Source organism: Salvia splendens, chromosome 15, assembly GCF_004379255.2.
Source record: "Salvia splendens isolate huo1 chromosome 15, SspV2, whole genome shotgun sequence".
NCBI classification, from domain to species: Eukaryota; Viridiplantae; Streptophyta; class Magnoliopsida; order Lamiales; family Lamiaceae; genus Salvia; species Salvia splendens.
The window spans coordinates 14,768,673-14,784,960 of record NC_056046.1 but is presented as its reverse complement, the minus strand read 5'-3'; the positions used below and the strand labels follow the sequence as shown (position 1 = coordinate 14,784,960).

The window sequence follows — 16,288 nt, the reverse complement described above, 5'->3', positions numbered from 1 at the left end:
TAGGAATTAGGGTCAGATTTTTAATTAGGATCAGATTTTTATAATTAGAGTTGGATGGTGTTGATGGTGAAGGCAGTGATAGAGTTTTTGATGGAGATTCACTTGATTGGGATACTCTCTACGAGTCGTCGGGGATTGGAGAGCCTATCACATGTACTAGGTCTAAGAAAAGAAAAGAAGCTTTTACATCATCAAGTTATAGGAAAGCCTCAAGAACCACAACCACATCTAGAAAATGGAAAGGCCAATTAGGGAAAGGCAGATTGGCGACAGTGGTTGAAGAAAGAGAGCTTGTGGATGAAGAATTGGAAGATGAAGAAGTTGGGGATGAAGAAGAAGGATCTACTTCGTTGGAGGTCGATGATATCGATGAGGATGAGGATAACTATCTGGTGGAGGATGACTATGTTGGGAATGGTGATGATTGAGAATGGTTTTAATTTAGATTTGATATGTATTATGAATTTGTGAAGATGACTTTATATTTTGATTGTTGAACTAAAACTTATTATGGTAGGCATATTATATAATTGCTTATGACTTTATGCTTTATTTATTGTTTTAATAGTTGATAACTTGATATATTATAATTTTTTATTATTTTCTAATTTTTTAAATTTATATATACATATATTACTAATATTTTATTAATTTATTTATCGACCGCCATATCCCGTCATACTGATACGCCATATCCTGTGGCGAATTTTGGGCTCACTGCCATACGCCATCCATAACATTGGTTAGCAATCATTACCCTTTCGGACAAAAGATTCAACACACCCAAATATCAGTCAAAATTGAAATTTGACATACTTGAACAACATTTAGCAAAACTCGATCGGCCAAAAAAACGGTCCAATTGTGACTGCTGTTTTTTATAATTTAATATTATTACTAAACTCATGTTACATTTGATTAAATATAATTATATATAGAGAATCAATTGTCTCCTACCTTCGTTGACCGAACCCATTGCTGACCTTCTAGATATTCTCATTTGTGATTATTTTCAACGACTCTACCCTATTCCTTTCCTATCTCTTTACAAAACCAGGCTGCCATACTTTTCTTCCTCAATTCCCCTTCAAAATTTTATTCTTATTTTAAACTTTATTCCATAATCAAAGTTTTCCTTTTTCCAGTAATCCCGTTTTCTCAATTCACAGTCATCCTTTTTATCTCGCCAAGTTATCATATATTCTTGCTGTAGCTTTACCACTTTCTGCAAATTTTCTGAAAAAAAGAAACAGAGAATCATGCCGCGATTTGAAGGATCCAAGAACGGAGTGCACCACGATTCCAATTTCAGTTCAAACGTCGTGACAATCGATGTTGGCGGCCAGCTTTTCCAGACAACCAAACAAACTCTATCTTCAGTCGGCTCCAAATCCTTCTTCTCTAAGATCATTTCCGACTCCAGCGCCGCCATCCCCTTCATCGACAGGGACCGCGAGCTCTTCTCCCTCTTCCTCTCTCTCCTCCGCACCGGAAACCTCCCCTCCAAGGCCAAATCCTTCGATATGCAGGACTTGATCTTCGAGTCCCGCTTCTACGGCATCGAGGATCTCCTTATCACCTCCCAATCAAACCCTAACCAGTTCGACGCCTTCAACCTCGAGAAATCGCTAATTCTCCCGCTCAACGGCCGCGATTCGCCCTCAGCGATCGCCACCACGCCCTACGGCTCACTCCACGTCGCCCACGGCAGCAAAATCACCTCCTTCGATTGGTCGCTGCGGCGGAAATCCACAATTCTCACCCAATTCATGGCCGTCGACTCGCTGCTAGCGCTCTCCCCCGACCTGGCTGCCGCCGGCGCCACCGATTTCTCCGGCCTGCAGATTCTCGATCTCGATAAAGGTACAGTCACAGAAACCCTAAATTGGGAGAATGTGACTAGGTCAGGATCAACAGTGCAAGCAATTGGCGCATCAGATGAGCATTTATTCACTAGCTTCGAATCAAGCAGGAGAAATTCCAATTGCATTATGGTGTACAGTCGCAGAGATGATCTCCGACCAGTTGCCACCATCGGCCATTACGAAATCTTCGGTGCTGACCTCGATTCCGCCATTCCTGCCACTAAATTGCAGTGGATATCGAGCCATAATCTGCTGATGGCATCTGGCTCTCACAGTGGACCTTCTGGAGTCTCGGGTAACATCAGGTTCTGGGACATCAGGTCAGGCAATGTAGCTTGGGAAGTGAAGGAAAAACTCGATTGCTTCGCGGATGTTACAGCTTCGGATGAGCTTTCGTCGATGTTCAAAGTCGGTGTGAGCACAGGGGAAGTGTTCATGGCGGATTTGAGGAATTTGGGGGGTGAGGAGGAGCCGTGGCTCTGCCTCGGTGATGGGAGGAAGGCGGTGAATGGGAAGAAGGAAGGGTTAGGATGCAAGGTGGAGAGGCATGGGGGGCAGGTGTTCTGCAGCAAGGGAGGTGATGTGCAACTGTGGTCTCAAGTGCTGATTGATTCGAGTAAAACAGAGGGCGATGAGAGGGTTTTCAGGAAGAATTTGATGGGGAGAGTGAAGGATTTGGGAGGGAAGATGATTGGGAACTTGTGTTTTGGAGGGAACAAGATGTTTCTCACCAGGAAAGATGAGCAGTGTGTTGAGGTTTGGAATTCGGTTAAGAGCTACTGAGATTGTTACTTATTGCAGAATGGTTCAATTTATTTGTTACTATAAACATGAAAACACCAGTATTTTTGAACCACTAGTTTTACTAGATTTGATTTTTGAGTATTTTTCTGATAAGATGAGGTGTAATCAACGGAAAAGCAGCAGCATTTATCTGTAAAGGCTGCTTTTGGGATAAATCATAATTCAAAGAATTGGTTGTGATTATTTTGATGTGGCCTCTCCTCTTTGCAACCCTCTCTCCCCGCACTAAAAGTGGAGTATATAATCTGCTAACGTTAGAGCATCCACCATGGTGCGGTGATCGGGCAGACAATAGGTCGAAATCGAGCTCGGGCGTCCTCGTCCAACCATTGCAGGCGCCCGAGTGAGACGACCGAAATATTGGTCGTCCCACTCGGTCGCCCACTGCAGGGTTGAGTCCGATCTCGATGATTTTTTTTGTTCCTTATTAAACCAGTATTAATACTATTTTAAAATTTGTGGTGTTTAATATAGTATATTTTGGTATTTTAGTAATTAAAAACAAAAATAAAAACAATAATATTAAAAATTAAATGCAAATTGAGTTTAATTGATAGGGCGAACACTATGGCGAAACCATTGCAAAAAGAAGGGGCGGACTAAAAAATGTTGATATGGCAACCACTAGGGCATCTATTGTAGATGCTCTTATCAATTTCAGATTATAACTTGTGAGTTTACGATCAATCTACAAAATTTTGAGTGAATAAGAAGGCAAAATAAGGGATAAATACATGACTTATACAAAATGTTTCACCATTGTTTCATATTAATACAAAAAGTTTGAAGTTTACATAAATCATACAAAAAGTTTCATTCGTGTTTCAATTTAGTACATTCCGTTATATGCGTTTAAACGCCGTTAACTTTTTACTTATGTAACGCACAAACTATAAAACACGAATTTTTCTTACCAATATGAAAAAATCATAAAACTTTTTGTACCAACATGAAACAATGATGAAACATTTTGTATTTCAAAAGATAAAGAGTTAACGCCCGTTTAAACACATATAACGGAAGAGGAGTGATCAATTGGTAACTCATCATTTAATTGCTAACTACAACTAATTTAAGACCATAGGATTTTAGAAATCTTGTGGTCTAAAATTTGCCACGTGTAATTTTCATTTTTATTAATTAAATCGAAAAAGATTAAAAAAATCAAATTAGGGTTTTAGATGAAAATGTTAATATAATGTTTCGAAAATATCAATCAAATGCTTTGAGAATGTCAACACAATGCTTTGATAATGTTAACACATTGCTTATATTGACATTGTACATGTATTATATTATATACTATGTTGTCATTTGTTGTTGTATGAAAAAATTAAAAATTTTGGAATTTTTTTTCAAATTTTGACATCAGAACATATGCAAGTGAGATTCCGTTAGAATCCTTATGAAATTATCTTTAATTTGATATATGTTGTGTGAAAACATAATTTAAATCGAGAAAGCTATATGCGTTTTAAAGTTATGACATATTTTTCAAAAGTTAGTTATAACTAATTTGTTGTAAATTGACTTTAATACCCTTATTGACGTTTTCTGTTGATCGTATTGACATTCCGGGGCTGATGATCTAGACCCTTGATTTGAATATCTAATGACTATTATTTAATTGTAGTTAACAATTAAGTATTGGGTTAGCAATATAACACTCCCCTATAACGGAATGTATTAAATTGAATCACGAATGAAACTTTTTGTATGATTTATTTAAACTTAAAACCTTTTTGTACTAATATGAATCAATGGTGAAATATCTTGTACTATGAGTTATGTATTTATCCCGCAAAATAATACATAAATTTAATTACCTAACTAAAGAAGAATCCAAATACTAAGAGCACTCGCAACGCGTCCCGCGGGTGTTTCTTATCTCTTCCCTCCGAGACGAGACGGACGCGAGACGCGTTGCAGCGTCCCGTCTCGCCGAGACGCCCATCTCACCGAGACGGCTGGCGCGCGCTAGCGCTATGTGTGATGCCCACTCGCCGGCCCGCGAGTGGGTCTCGTCACGCTGATGCAATAAATTATTTTTTAAAAAAAATTAGAATTTATTATAAAAAAATTAAAAAATTATTTTTTTTCTTTTTATATTCTATAACCTTTCACAACACAAACACACATCTATTCTTCTCAAAGCATCTCTCTTTCCTCTCCAATTTTCATCTCAAATAATCTCTTTTATCCTTCTCCCAAATTTAATCAATTCATGGATCCATTTGAACAAATGCGTCGAATAATGGAAGAATCGCTTGAAGAAGATCGACGTAGGGAGGCAGAGGAAGTCGCGCCGCCCCAACGACGATCCCGGACTTACATCTATCGTAACCGGGAGGAAGCCGCCGCAAGGTTAGTACGCGACTACTTCTGTGATAACCTGGTACGGGGAGAGACCTACTTACGTTGTCGTTTCCGCATGCGGAAACAACTATTTATGCACATCGCAAATACATTGGCAGTCCGGGAAGAGTTCTTTCAAGAAAGGTTCGACGCCGTTGGCCGTCCCAGCCACACGACGCTGCAGAAATGTACTGCAGCAATCCGTCAGCTTGCTACTGGACAAACGACAGATTTGTTCGACAAATACCTCCACATTGGAGAAAGCACTGAGAGAATGTGCTTGATGAACTTCTGCAAAGGCGTCGGGCAGCCATCACCGAAGAATTTCTCCGGAAGCCAATCATGGCAGATTGCCAGTTTCTGCTCCACCTTCACGAATAAGTGCACGGATTCCCTGGGATGCTTGGCAGTGTCTATTGCATGCATTGGCAATGGAAGAATTGCCCTGTGGCGTGGAGGGGGTCATACACGAGCGGCCACAAAGGCACCCACCCCACCGTTATACTCGAGGCCGTTGCCGACTACCGACTATGGATTTGGCATGCGTACTTCGGGGTCCCCGGATCGAACAACGACGTCAACGTGTTCAACAAATCCGACCTCTTCGCCGAAGTTTTTGGATGGTAAAGCGCCGGCCATCAACTTCATCGCTTACAACCGGCGGTATAAAATGGGGTAGTATCTTGCCAACGGCATCTACCCGAAGTAGCCAACCTTCGTGAAGATGTTCAACATGCCGGTGAACGAAAAACATGCTCTTTTTGCGCAGAAGCAAGAGGCTGCTCGCAAGGATGTGGAGAGGGCATTCGGGGTTCTCCAAGCGCGCTTCAACATTATCAAAGCCCCGTCTCGTACGTAGTTTATGGCGAATATGGTCGACATCATGTATACGTGCATAATCTTGCACAACATGATTGTCGCCGACGAAGGACCTGAGGCGGGAAATTGGTTTGACCCTGAAACCTCGGGAAGCTCTACCGCAAATAGTCCGCCTCGCAGTGGAGTGCATCCGTCTATGCAAGATCGTTTGTCTATTCGGGCAAGGACACATGATTCTACCGCTCACACCCAACTCCAAGATGATCTAATGAGGCACATTTGGGCAAACTTTGGCAACCAGTAGAGTGCGCAGAAGAAATTAAATTATGTATTTTAAATATTTTTTTAGGATTTTAATTATGTGTTTTTAAAATTTTTTTAGAATTTGAAGTTGTAATTTTATTTTGTTTTATTTAATGAAGTGTCTTTTTATTAATTGAATTTGTTGGAAATGAAAATAAAAAATGAAATTGAATGAATAGTTAAGGGATGAGATGGTTAAGAGACGGATAAGAGAGAGATGGTTGCAGGTGCTGTCTCTTAGTTAAGAGATGGAGTGAAAAGTACACTGTGACCCATGAATAGTTAAGAGATGAGACGGTTAAGAGATAGTGTTGCGATGACTATTCTAGGTAAATTAAAATTCACTAGAAACCCTGGGCCTCTTCCAATCTCCCGTCTTCTCCCCCTCTCTCTCTCGTTTTCTTCCAGTCTCTCGCCATCTCCCTCTTTCTCTCTCGCGTTCTTCCTATTTCTCTCTCGACCGGCGGAACTTGCCTTGCATCAACCTGTCTCACCCACGCCCACCACTGCCCGCTCTGCCTCACCGACTCACCCACCGCGCTGCCCCACATGCACAGTCGCATCATAGGGGACCGACGGCTCTGATTTTTCACATCGAATGTCGATAACAGTAAGCTCACATTTCTAAAGCTTTCACCTTTTTACCTGGTTGATTTTTCCATAGATTTGGGGAATTTCGATTTTGTTGTTATTGTGGATTTTTATTATCCTCCCATGTTATTTTGGTTTTGAAGGATATCAAAAAGTAGTTGAAGTGTTAGAGCTCGTAGGGAAAATATTTCATGTTATTATTTACGGAAGAGACGATTACAATGTTATATAGACTATGAATTCTACACCTATAAGGTAACCCTAATTTACAATTAATTACAATATATTTCCATATAGTTTCCTTGATTTGGTGTAATCTTTTCCTTGACCAATTCCTTGATTTCGTGTATCTTTGACACTCCCCCTCAAGCTAGGTAGTGGGATTCCCAATGCTTAGCTTGCACAATACTTCGTGAAAGGACTTCGAGTTCACAGCTTTCGTCAAGATGTCGGCTAGATGATCTTCTGATTTAACATAAGGCATTTCTACTACCTTAGCTTCAATGTTCTCCTTGATGAAGTGTCTGTCTACCTCCACATGCTTTGTTCTATCATGTTGTACTGGGTTTCCGAGATACTTATGGCAGCCTTATTGTCACAAAACAACCTGCATGGAAGAGCTGGTCGAAGATCCAATTCTGTCATCAACTTTTGCAACCACAATATCTCTGTTAGCCCACTCTTGATTCCTCTGAATTCTGCCTCCGCACTTGATAGAGCTACTACCTTTTGCTTCTTGCTCCTCCACGTCACAAGGTTCCCCCCTACAAAGGTAAAGTACCCGGCAGTGGACTTTCTGTCATTTGGATTCCCTGCCCAATCTGCGTCAGTAAAACCTTTATCTCCATGTGTCCATGTTTTTCAAACATTAGACCGTGTTCTGCCGTTCCCTTCAGATATCGAACAATCCTCAACACTGCTTCCCAATGTTCCTCTTGGGGTGCATGCATAAATTGGCTCACTACTCCCACCGCATATGCAATATCTGGCCTCGTGTGAGATAGATAGATGAGCTTACTCACAAGTCGCTGGTATCTCCCCCTGTCGGTTAGCTTTGCTCCATCCCTGATCTGTAGTCCGTGATTTTGTACCATAGGAGTATCTGTAGGTTTGCAGTCAACCACCCCAACTTCTGCAAGTAGATCAAGTACATACTTCTTCTGATTTATGAAAATCCCCTTTCTCGATCGTAGCACCTCAATTCCCAAGAAGTATTTGAGTGGGCCAAGATCCTTCATCTCGAATTCGTAGAACAGATTCTTCCTCAACTCGGCTATCTCTTTCTCATCATCCCCGGTAATGATCATGTCATCCACGTATATAATCAAACACGTGATCTTGCCATTCCTCTTTTTGATGAACAACGTATGATCTGAATTGCTTTGTTCGTAGTCGTATTTCCTCATCACCTCTGTAAACCTGCCGAACCACGCTATAGGGGATTGTTTCAACCCGTACAGTGTCTTCTTCAACTGGCACACTTCCCCATCTAGAAAGTCTCCGGAGAAGCCTGGTGGAGGTTCCATGTATACGGGCTTTGGTAATTCCCCATGAAGAAAAGCGTTGGTCACATCGAACTGATGAAGTGGCCATTCCTTGTTGGCGGCGACCGAGAACAGTACTCTGACGGTGTTGATTTTTGCCACTGGTGAGAAGGTCTCGTCATAATCTACACCGTGAGTCTGAGTATACCCCTTCGCTACAAGACATGCTTTATACCTGTCGATTGTCCCATCTGGTCTTTTCTTTATCGTGAATACCCATCTGCACCCTACTGTTCTTGCTCATTCGGGTAACTTGCTTCGTACCCATGTATTGTTCTTCATTAACGCCTTCATTTCCACCATCATTGCATCTCTCCACCGCTTATGTTTCATTGCCTCTTCAGCGATTTGTGGAATTTCTTCCTCTTCATATAATGCAACCTCAAAAGCTCGGGCCATTTTGGTCAGATTTCCTTGCACGAAGTTTGCCACGGCATAGCGGCTCTTCTTTCCAATCCTTTCAGGGGAGTAACGTTTCGGTGGGATGCCCCTCGTGCTCCGATTGGGAAGGACATATCTTCCTGTGTCTCCATCAACTGTATTGTCTTCCTCAACTGTTTCAGCAGGGTCAGTGGTAACAGGTAATTCAGCTGTGCCAGTATCAAGAGTTACCTCGGATATCGTCGGAGAAAGATCTCCGGGGGTGGGCTGAGATGACTCTCTTGATGAGACTGGCTCGACAGAAGTGACGACTGGATCAGTTGGTTCCTCAATCGAGGAGCTTGGAATTGGCACAACCCAACTTAGATAGTCCGTGGACTTATCTGCATTCTCCCCCTGACTACTTAGGTGGGTGTGGTAGAACAGTTCGGTTTCCAAGAAATTACAATTCATGGTTGTGGTGATTTTCTTGGTATTGGGATCAAAACATCTGTACCCCTTCTGGTTTACCCCATATCCCACAAAGACACATTTGATGGCACAAGGTGACAATTTCGTTCTCTCATGTTTAGGTATGTGGGTAAAAAACAGTGCAGCCAAAGACTTTTGGTGGAAGGCTAAGGTATTCAAGAATGTGGGCTTGTTTAGATAGGATATCAAGGGGTTTTTTCATGTTTAGGATTTTAGTCGGCAGGCGATTTATGAGGTAAATGGACGTGGCTACGGCTTCTGGCCATAAGTGTTTGGGTACTTTGGATTCGATCATGAGGGCCCGGGTCATTTCTAGGATTACCCTATTTTTCCGTTCTGCTACCCCGTTCTGTTCAGGTGTATAGGCGCACGAAGTTTGATGGATAACTTCGTTTTCTTTACAAAATTAGGTCATAGCTCTGTTAACAAATTCCCTCCCATTATCTGACCTAAGGGTTTTGATGGTGGTTTGAAATTGTGTTTGGATTAGTTTAAAAAAGGATGAAAATTTATCAAAGACTTCTGACTTGTGTTTTAAAAAATAAATCCACGTCATTCTAGTACAATCATCCACAAAAGTCACAAAATAAAGAAAGCCATTTCCACCAACAAAAGGCGCAGGGCCTCAAACATCAGAATGCACTAAGGAAAACATGGATATCATTCGAGTATTTGTAGGTTTAAAAGTCTGTCGGTGGCTCTTGGCCAAAACACAAGTCTCACAAGAAAAATCAGAAGGAATTGAAAGATTCGGGTAAAGCAATTTAAAGTAACCCGGAGAAGGATGTCCTAGTCTTCAGTGTCAAAACCAAGTTTCCTGTTTCGCGGATCCGTGATCCAGCATTGCACTTTCAGTTTGAGCTATCTCGTCCACGTAGTAGAGTCCGTGCTTCTCAGTGCCACGCCCAAGAATCCTCCTCGTCAGAATATCCTACAGAATACAGAAATCAGGGTGCATCATTAGTGTGCAGTTCAACTCTTTCGTCAAATGACTTATAGACATCAATCTCTGAGATAGGGTAGGAACATAAAGACAGTTCTTGAGCCGTAATGTAGGTGATATTTCGATCGTGCCAGAACCCACAACAGTAATCAATTCCCCATTTGCAGTTCGAATATATGACCTATCTGAGTTTTCAGTATAATCAATAAAGTCATTTCTATCCGGGGTCATGGTGTCAGCGAAAATTTCTCGTAGGGGTGAAAAAATATTGTTTGACACAAAATTGGGGTGTTTTTCGGTTTTAGTGATAGCTGGGGGGCCTTTTCTAATTTTCTGAAAACCTGGGGGTTCATGCATAAAAGGGTGGGGTCGAATTTTATATTTTATAAACTTGTGGGGAGGCAAACAATAATATTAGGGATTCAATTTAGGGTTTGGATTATATCCAAACCCTTTACCTCATTTCGTCGCACCGCTTCCCCCGATTCCTCCATTCTCCGTCCATTCGGCGAAATTGCCGACGCCCCTCACGTTTCCGCCGGCCGATGGAGGCTCCTGACGTCCCCCGGTTCCGGCTCCGGTTGATTCCCCATGGTTTCCAGCTTCGGTTCGTCGTGTGTCTCCTTCTCCACTCACGCCTATGGCGATTTTCGCCTGGGCTGGAAAGGTTTTCGCCTTCTGTCGTTCTTCCCACCATTCTGGGTAGCCAATCCTCTTGAAACAAGTCTCCTAAGTGTGCTTTTGTTTTCCACAGTGGGAGCACCACAATTTTGAGGTGTCAGTTCTGTTTCCCGGCCGGCTGGCGGCCGCGGGTCGTGACGGTGGTGGCGCGCTGCTTCGGGGTGGTGGTCTCTAGTTCTGTGCAGCAAACCCGTGTCCGATTCCCTCGCCAAATGACGATTCGGTTCCACCGTTGGCTTCGTCGGTGGGTGATTGCGATGTCGGTGGCATGATTCTCCGTCGAGCCGCCTCCGTCTTCACCCAGCCGTACGCCGCCTCCACTGATGGCGCCGGTTCCTCCTTCAATATCTCCCTCCGAATTGAATCATACTCCTGGTTTAATCCGGTCAGGAACTTGATAAGCCGTTTTGAATTTGAGTAGGTTTGGAATTGCTCGACTCCCTTGTCGCAGCAGCTGATGGGTTGTTTCTGGCTTCGGTCTATATTATTGATCCACAATCCGTGGATCTTTCTGTAGTAAGTCTCAAGATCCATACTTCCTTGTTTGATATTGATTGCCTTCTCTTCCAGGTCATAGATGATGTATCGATCGGCCTTGCTTTCGAGCGTCACGGCAAGGTTGTCCCATAATGCCTTTGCCGTCTGATGGTGTGCGAAATCGGCGATTAGGTCGGTTTCAATGTTATCGACAATCCACGAGAACACCACGAGGTTGTTCTCTTCCCATTCGTCGTAGCCTTTACTCCCTGGTTCGGGAGGTTCGTTCTTGATGTATTGGTATGCGCCACTGCCTCCAATCTTTACTTTGATGAGGCGTGCCCACAACGGGTAATTCTTGCCATTCAACTTGAATGGTACTGTGATACTTTTGCTGTCTCTGAGGTTCACGGTCTGGTCTGTATCTTTCGTTTCCACATTCTTCGTGTCTTCCTTTTCTGACATGTTTGGTGTAGGTTGGAGTATTTTCGGCTGGTTCAAATCTGGTCGAAAAAAAAGGTCGGGAAAGGTATTTCGGGTGGCTTGATTTCGGCCAATCGGGGTCGGGAAAGGTATTATCGGCTATGATGAAACTTTTCTGAGCCAAGTTCAAAAACTTGCTCTGATACCATGTTAGAGCTCGTAGGGAAAATATTCATGTTATTATTTACGGAAGAGACGATTACAATGTTATATAGACTAGGAATTCTACACCTATAAGGTAACCCTAATTTACAATTAATTACAATATATTTTCATATAGTTTCCTTGATTTGGTGTAATCTTTTCCTTGACCAATTCCTTGATTTCGTGTATCTTTGACATGAAGGAACATCGCATCGACGGCGATGCAGAGAAGGATTTCGGTGACTGCACATGCCGGCTCTCTTTCTCCTTCCTCTCCTTTTTCTTCTTCTCACCTTTCTCTCTCGTATGTCTCTATGCTGCAATAAAAAAATCAATCCACAAAAATAGTCCTCAAAATTGCAGATTCAATTAATGGTGTATCTATATACTATTAAGTGTTTGATCTTCTTTGAGAAGCCACCATTTTATTATACCAATTTTTTGCCAAATAATATCGTCTCTTTTTGGTCCAATGAGTGGCTTTCCCGCCTAAAATGCTCTCTGAGAAGAGTGTCCACAACTCTCTCACTATAGAAGTATAGATATAGATATAGATGTGGAAGTTTTTGATTTGCTCAGAAAGAGTTGAATTTTGTATTTTGCAGCTAAGAAGCTGACAGTGAAAAGTGAGGTGAAAAACGGCGTGAAAATGGAGAAGGAAGAAGCTAAAGAGCACATTGGAACCTTGAAAAAACTTCAAGAGAAGGTCCCCTCATTTCCCCTCTTTTATATTTTGATTAAAATCTGGTTAATTTGATGAATGTTTTGAAATTTGTTGCATATCTTAGTTATATGATGTGCTAGGGTTTAATTTTGTGATGGTTTACTGTATGCAGGATCCTGAATTCTATGAATTTTTGAAAGAACATGACAAGGAGCTTTTGGATTTCGATGAAGGGGATTTGGATGTGAGTGAGGAAATTCTGCTCCTTTCTGATGTGTGACTATTTGATGAAATTGCTAATTGGAACGATTGTGTTTTGATTGTTTTAGGATAACATTCAAACTGACGCAGAAGATGAAGATGATGAAGAGGAAGATGCTGACGATGTTGCGGAGTATAGTGATCTTGAATCTGCAATTGAGGAAGAGCCTTCGACAAATGTGATAACTAGTGCAATGGTTGATTCTTGGATCGAAGCAATCCGTTCCGAGTTAAAATTAGCTGCTGTTCGCTCAATTCTGAAAGCTTTCCGGAGTGCTTGCCATTATGGCGATGATAGTGGTGACGACCCTGCAGCAAAGTTTAGCACCATGTCGAGCAGTGTTTTCAATAAGATAATGCTGTTTGTCTTGAATGAAATGGATGGGATTCTTCAAGATATCTTGAAATTCCCATCCTCCGGGGGAAAGGATGAGATGGTTAAGGAACTTATGGCTACGAAGCGATGGAAGAAATATAATCTCTTGGTGAAGTCATATCTTGGAAATGCTCTACATCGTTGAACCAAATGACCGATAATGAAATGATTGCGTTCATGTTAAGGCGCCTGAGATACTCGTCTGCTTTTCCTGCTCTTTTGAGGAAGTACATTAAGGTTGCGCTTCATTTCTGGGGTACCGGGAGTGGTGCACTGCCGGTTGTCTCCTTTTTGTTTCTGAGAGACTGTTGCATATGCCTCGGCTCTGACTGTCTGGAAGATCGCATCAAAGGGATGTATAAAGCCTATGTCTTAAATTGCCACTTTGTTAATTCGACAAAATTGCAGCATATCCAATTTCTTGGTAATTGCTTTGCTGAACTTCTTCGGGTTGACATTCCAGCTGCGTATCAGCATGCTTTTGTTTACATTCGGCAGTTAGTAATGATACTAAAGGAAGCACTCTTTTCTCCAACGAAAAGGAAAAATAACAGTAAAGGGAAGGATGAGCCTTCCAAGAAAGAGAAGGGGAGAGAAGCACGTTCCAGTTCTTCAAATAAGGTATGGTGTTGGGAACATGAATTATATTTTTCTTCATCCTGTCACAGATCACAGAAACTATCGTTCACTCTGGCAGGAAATTTTTCGAAAGGTTTATCAGTGGAAGTTTATAAATTGCCTGGAGCTATGGACTGGAGTTGTTTGTGCATATAGCAACGAAGCTGATTAGAAACCAATTGCATATCCGTTGACACAGATCATAACTGGGGTAGCTCGTGTGGTTCCCTCAGCTTGTTATTTCCCACTTAGATTGCGTTGTGTAAGAATGCTCAACCGGATCAGTGCATCAATGGGTTCATTTATTCCTGTATCTCTACTTCTGCTGGACTCGCTAGAGTTTAAAGAATTGCGTAAACCTCCTACAGGGGGAGTAGGCAAAGCTGTTGATTTTAACTCAATCCTAAAGGTAATAAAAGTGGTTATCAATTATCATCCATATTTCGTGATGTGATACAGCCTTTAATGAGAAATCTGGATTTGTCTGCAACAGGTTAGCAAATCCACCTTGAAGACCCGGGCATTTCAGGAGGCCTGTGTTTTCTCTGTGGTTGAGGAACTCACCGAGCATCTTGCTCAGTGGAGTTACTCTATTGCGTTCTTGGAATTGTCTTTCATTCCTGGTGTCCGGTAGCGAAACTTCATTAAGTCCACGAAGGTTGATAGGTTTCGTAAAGAAATAAGGCGCCTCACTTGCCAGGTTTGTCATACGTCCCTTGAGACCACTTCTTCCATTTTGCATTTTCAAATATCAAATAAGCTTTGAACTTTATGATCTCTACTATAAAACATAAACAGTCGTCCTTCCTTCTGGTTGGATTAATCTCTGTGCTGCCATCTGCCACAGATTGAAGCGAATTCCGATTTTGTGAATAAAAAGCGAACGACAGTTGCACTCTTGCCAAATGACACTGGCAGAATCTTTCCTTGAGGTTTGTTGCCTGCATGCTAAGCCTCGACTGCAAATTGTTGCTTAGCCTGTTAATTTATGTTTTGCTGATATGTAATTTAATTAACTGAAACATTTTGTATAGGCTATTAGTCTATGTTCATCTCGTTTATCTGTTTTCTTGTTTTCCACCAATTTTACCAGGACGAGAAAAACTCAGGCACGAGCCCCCTGTCCCAGTATGCTGCCACACTACGCCAGAGAGCCCAGGAAAGGAGCGGCACGTTGACTGAATCCAGGTTAATCACATATACCTTTTATTGAGTTATTCTACTGAATCTCGAGGTTTTTGTATCTATGCTGAGAGGTGCAATTTTTGACCAGTGTGCTCATTGGAGATAAATCATCCAAATTCGGGAGCAAGATATCAAGTGACGATTCATCCAAATTCGGGAGCAAGATATCAAGTGACGATGATGAGCATGGTGATTCTGACATGAAAGAAAATGCCAGTGCTGCTCTCTGATCACTATTCCAAGTACATTTCTCTCTCTCTCTCTCTCTCTCTCTCAAATAAAGGAAAAGAAGGATGTATAATATATTTGTTTGGTGTATTAGGCAACAGAAAAGTGTCAACAAGAAGAGTAGTACTACTAAGCACACAGAAGATATGGCTTTGGATGAAGATATCATTGAGGACTTGGTTCTCAGCTCTGATGAAGATGCTCCGTTGAGTGACAGTCCCGATGAAGATGACGATGATGATGATGAGCCTGAAGATGACCAGCAGGAACGGAGCAGCAGCAAGAAACGGAAACATGGTGTGGATATGCACAAAGGGAAGCAAAACGGTGGAAATAGAAAGTCGAAGAAGAAGAGGAAGACACACGGTAGGTAAAACATACATCTTCGTTGCAAATGCAATTTGGATGTTTTTGGAGAAGAAGAAATCTGAATTGAACTGATATCGAAAATGCAATCAATTATGAATGTGGTTTGTGTTTTGGAGGGAGTTGGTAAGCAAATGTTTCTTGAAATGTGATCAAACGGAACTAGTTGTGTAATAGGATCAATTTTGATTATGGATTTTGAGATTTTAGGAGATTTTGTGTAAATAGGATTGGATGAATAGAGCTGTCCCCAATTCTATATTGATTTAATTGTATAAAAAAATTGAGAGATTTGTAGAAAATCTGTTTTGAGTTTAGATGTGTTTCTGATTTATGGTTTAAAAATTAAAATAAATGCATAAAACTATTATCAGAATATCTAAATATATTTCTATTCCTTGGAAAGATTTTCAATAATCCAATAAACACACAAATCATTTCTTACATTCATTAAGTTTATTTCAAGTGTTATCCGCCGTTTATTACCATAAAAAAAGAGAGAAAGTAACTCTCCTATTGAAAATTTATGCAACTATTATCAAAATTCTAAATATATCTATTATTCATTCCAAATGCAGTCACATCATGTTTAAATGATCCGAATAAAAAAACACAAAAACTGCGAACCAAAAACACAAAAATTGTGGTGGCCGATTCTCGGCCGCAATGGGGCCGATGGGGGAGCCGATCAACGCACGCCTCATTTGATCGCCCCCGTAGTGAATGCTC

The 16,288-nt window shown here is 41.5% G+C and overlaps 1 protein-coding gene and 1 pseudogene across 1 annotated transcript; both read left to right on the top strand.

Moving 5' to 3' along the window:
- Positions 1-1,015: 1,015 nt before the first annotated feature.
- Positions 1,016-2,852, top strand: LOC121769319 (BTB/POZ domain-containing protein At5g41330-like). The gene has a single exon (XM_042166088.1). The coding sequence runs from the start codon at positions 1,260-1,262 to the stop codon at positions 2,646-2,648; it is 1,389 nt and encodes a 462-aa protein (XP_042022022.1). The 5' UTR covers positions 1,016-1,259; the 3' UTR covers positions 2,649-2,852.
- Positions 2,853-12,043: 9,191 nt separating this feature from the next.
- LOC121767977 lies at positions 12,044-15,876 on the top strand (annotated as a pseudogene).
- Positions 15,877-16,288: the final 412 nt, after the last annotated feature.